Here is a 3,951-nt window from a genome sequence, read left to right on the forward strand (position 1 = left end):
TAACTATGCAGCATACATCATGCTTATGGCTACCAGACACCCCAGATTTACTGACCGTCAGAGGTTTGAGATTGTTTTCCATTCAGAAATGGTAAAATCACAGATTTTCTGCAACAGTGTAATATTAATTAAATATGGAAAAGTAATTTTTGCATAATAATTCAAACCATTTTCTGTGTGCAAACTTACATTAATTCAGGCACACAAAATGACCTTAACGAGCCGTACAGTTAGTTGAATGGCCTCTGTCTGTGTGCAGTAAAAGGGGTTCTCATGATTTCTGAATAAAAACACTGGATTCTTCTTCTCTCAGGCAGTGAATTTCAAGAAAGACTCAACCATGAAGACCAGGAAGCTTTTAAAGAAAGTCAGGGATAAAGTTATTGAAGAGCACAGGTCAGGAGACGGGCACAAAAATATACTGAAGTGTCTGAATATCCCTGTGAGCCCAGTGTACTCAATCATCAAGAAATGGATGCAGTATTTTACCACCCAGATACTGTAGATCAACCGTCCCTCCAGACTGAGCAGCCGGGCAAGAAGGACACTGGCGAGGGACGCCACTGTGAACCAACGACAGCTTAGAAAGAAAGAGCGACAGAGTTCAGAGGCAGAGAGAATGTGCAAAACCAATGAAAATGTACCAAAACTAATTATTAGTAAATTATGTTGTCATGGTTATGAATGGGTTTAGCACTAATAGTTTTACATTTACTTAATATTTACTCTATTGTATACTAAAAATATTTGCCATGCAGATGTGCAGAATTTAACAATTCACTATAATTTATAAGCTGGTTTCACAGACCCATATAGCACTACCCAGTGTTATTTCAGATAGGTCTGTGAAACCAGCCAATACAACAGTGTCTTCATATCTCATCACACCTGCTTGAACACAAGGACAGACTGCAGACAAGGACAAGGACAGTGAGTTGGTCAACATGCATGAGCAGTGCAATAATGCAGCCAGTTGCATTACTCATGACAGTAGTGCCATGCGAGTCAAGACCCATGGCACTTTGTGAAGCAGAATTGTGTTCACATATGAAGTCGTTTTGTCGTGAGGCCATCCCACAACTCCCCCCGCCAGCCAGGGCGGAAAGATCGGTCTTTTAAGGACCTTTACTGAGATCTCTGAAGATCATGCGCAAACTGTGCGTTACTGCTGTCTCGACAGGCACACTTGACCGAGATGCGTGAAGCTCTCTGCGCAGACGGCGGTACAGCTGCCCAAGTCTCACCCTGAACAGATGAGGTCACGCAGACCTTGGCTGCATAGCTGCGCAGCTTCTCAGGCTGACTGCGCAGTAGCAGGAGTGGGGCAGGTGGGGTTACACGACCATGTCATCACAGTGGAAATGAAAAGTGCGGCTGATATGATCGCACTCTGCTAAGGGAGGCCATGATATTGACACACAGCCCTGGACACTGCTGTGATGTCTGCGCTGTGCTCACTACGCGCTTTGAAATTAGCCGTTACAATGTAATAATAATAAATAATAATAATAATAATAATAATAATAATAATAATAATAATAACAATGTCCGTCACAGCTGATTGGTTTGCTCTGCAGCTTCTGTTTCAACGCTATCCGCGCTGCGTCTGCGCAGACGGTGACGTCGGGCGCAGACTCTCTTCTGCAGTCTAGCGGTGAAAGCGTTTGTGTGGCGCAGATGTGCTCGGATGTGACCAGGTCTGCGCTCCTTCTCCAATGGGATATGTGGGATTCTGCAGATCTGCGCAGAACTGCGTAGATATGTGCAACACAGGCGCGACCTCCGGCTGCGCCGAGGCTGGCGGAAGTGGTCAGAGCGCCCGTGTCATGTGATCTGCTCCAGGAAGTGGCGCGTCCCGCAGGCTGTGTTTCTGACTCGGGTTGAGCTGCGGGCTGGTCACTGTGTCCCGGCTGAGAGACGGGCAGGCGGACATGGAGAGGTTTGACAAGACGGCGCTCAACGCGGCCCCGGGTCCGGCCCCGGACTTCAGAGGGTAGGATGGCGCTGTAAATGCGATAGCGCTGTGAAGTAACGGGTGATGCTCTGCGATGGCAGCAGACAGGCCCTGTCCTCGGCACTGAAGCCTGGCCCCGGTGCTGTAAACCCGCTGGACCGGACCGGACCAGACCGGACCGCGGTGATTAGGGTTGTGAAGCCTGAGGCGGCCGGCACGGTGCAGTGTCCCTGTGCTTGTGTGTCCCAGTGTTGCGTGTGATCTGTGCGGCGGACACGCTGTTTGCGTTGATAGTTAATGTCCACCAGCGGGCTGTCGTCGTGCTGCAGGTCTGGCACTGACTGGAGACGCGCAGCGCAGCACCGTGTGGGATGGTTTAGTCAAGAACAAGGGTGGGCAGTCCCGCTAAATACACATGCAGAGACGTGCCACCAAATAACACTGCAGTCGGCCGTCATCGGCCCGTTCAGCCACACTGAGGGACACGTTTGTAGCTGTTGTACTTTGTGACGTCATGTTGTGTTGAAATTGAATCTCCCCCCTCATAAATAGATGTTTTCAGTCTGACACCTGACATGTGTTTGTGCCTCTGTGTCCTTCAGCAATGACGGCTCGCTGGTCTCTGCCCTGAAGACTCTTCTCTTCTTTACTATCCTGATGGTCACTCTACCCATAGGACTGTATTTTGCAACGAAATCGTATGTATTTGAAGGTAAATATATAAATGGTTGTGTTCCTCTACACTACATTATTGTCATTTGTATCTTTATATTTTCAGTACAGTATGCTGTAAGTTTTTGTCTGTTTTTGAAAGTCAATTAACATTGAGATATTAAGACGTTCTTACTAATTTTTATTATAATGATTTAAGTGCTTTGGGAAATGTGTGGATGTTTTTAGGTAATGCTACAATCCTCTCACACACACACAATCGTGACTGTCCTCCCCTCTCCTCTCCAGCCTCCATGGGCATGTCCAGTAACGACAGCTACTTCTACGCGGCCATCGTGGCGGTGGTGGCCGTGCACGTGGTGCTGGCCCTGTTTGTGTACGTCGCCTGGAACGAGGGATCCCGGCAGTGGAGGGAGGGGAAGCAGGACTAACCGCCAGCTGGGTTTCTTTTTCGGGAAGACGACGCCTGGGAAAGAACATGGAGGGAGGACACTGAACCGACCAGCCAAGAGCCGAAAAACAGAATATCGTGTGCCTCCAGACTGGAAACTGGGGTTGCTGCACAAACAGAGGGTTCAGTCCGGCTGGTGTTGGTAGCGTTCAGGTTGTTTAATCGCGATGCACAGGAAGCTGTGCTCGTTTGTGTGTGAATCTTTTAAAATAACGGCAACGCAACCAAATAGTGGTGACACTACACAGTACAGTGTGCAGGACAGGGCTTCTCATAACGTCTGAAGATGTCAGCGCTTCTCAAACAACCCGGATCTCCCCAGCCACTAACACGAGCAAACGTGGCATCAAACCTATTCGATCTTGAAATGCATGTCCTGTAATGGTGATTTTTGTTTTTGCTGTTAGTTAACCTCCTGTAAGTGTTTAACTGTACGACTGAGTGTCGCTGTATTTCCTCCCCAGTTGCTTTCTACAATTAGAAACGATTTAGAATTTAAAGAACAATGAAAAACCCTGCAGTTACTCTCTGGGATCTCAATTAATGTTTCAAATGGTTTGTTTTTAAGTGTGTTTTTAATTTATAAAGTAAAATAATAAACACATTTAAATATGGTGAGTAGTGTTTAATTAGGTCCTGGACACACACGTGTAAATGACGTATTTTGAATATTAATAAAATAAGTTTCGGAAGTTAAAATGTTCTGTTCCTGTATGTTGCTGCAGGCTGTTTCAATTCACTTGAATGTGGACGGTCAGGGGCACACACACAATACACGCAATACACAATAAACATGCAATACACACAAAACACACAATACAGACACACTCTTTGAACCCAGAGTGTATTAGAGGAGTTAAATCTCATTTCTGTA

General features: G+C 46.6%; 1 protein-coding gene across 1 annotated transcript; it reads left to right on the forward strand.

Annotated features, from left to right (window-relative positions):
* Positions 1-1,831: 1,831 nt before the first annotated feature.
* On the forward strand, positions 1,832-3,691 carry vma21 (vacuolar ATPase assembly factor VMA21). The gene is made up of 3 exons (XM_066714761.1): positions 1,832-1,993; positions 2,557-2,666; positions 2,915-3,691. Exons 1-3 carry the CDS (start codon positions 1,932-1,934, stop codon positions 3,055-3,057), a joined length of 315 nt encoding a protein of 104 aa, XP_066570858.1. The 5' UTR covers positions 1,832-1,931; the 3' UTR covers positions 3,058-3,691.
* The last annotated feature ends 260 nt before the right edge of the window (positions 3,692-3,951 follow it).

This window comes from Amia ocellicauda, chromosome 10 (assembly GCF_036373705.1).
Source record: "Amia ocellicauda isolate fAmiCal2 chromosome 10, fAmiCal2.hap1, whole genome shotgun sequence".
Classification (NCBI taxonomy): Eukaryota; Metazoa; Chordata; class Actinopteri; order Amiiformes; family Amiidae; genus Amia; species Amia ocellicauda.

Excerpts from the sequence above, each read along its gene's own strand:
- vma21 (XM_066714761.1), top strand. The coding sequence starts at position 1,932 with ATGGAGAGGTTTGACAAGACGGCGCTCAACGCGGCCCCGGGTCCGGCC. Across the intron at positions 1,994-2,556 it reads CCGGCCCCGGACTTCAGAGG|CAATGACGGCTCGCTGGTCT; the intron begins GTAGGATGGCGC and ends TGTGTCCTTCAG. Across the intron at positions 2,667-2,914 it reads GAAATCGTATGTATTTGAAG|CCTCCATGGGCATGTCCAGT; the intron begins GTAAATATATAA and ends TCTCCTCTCCAG.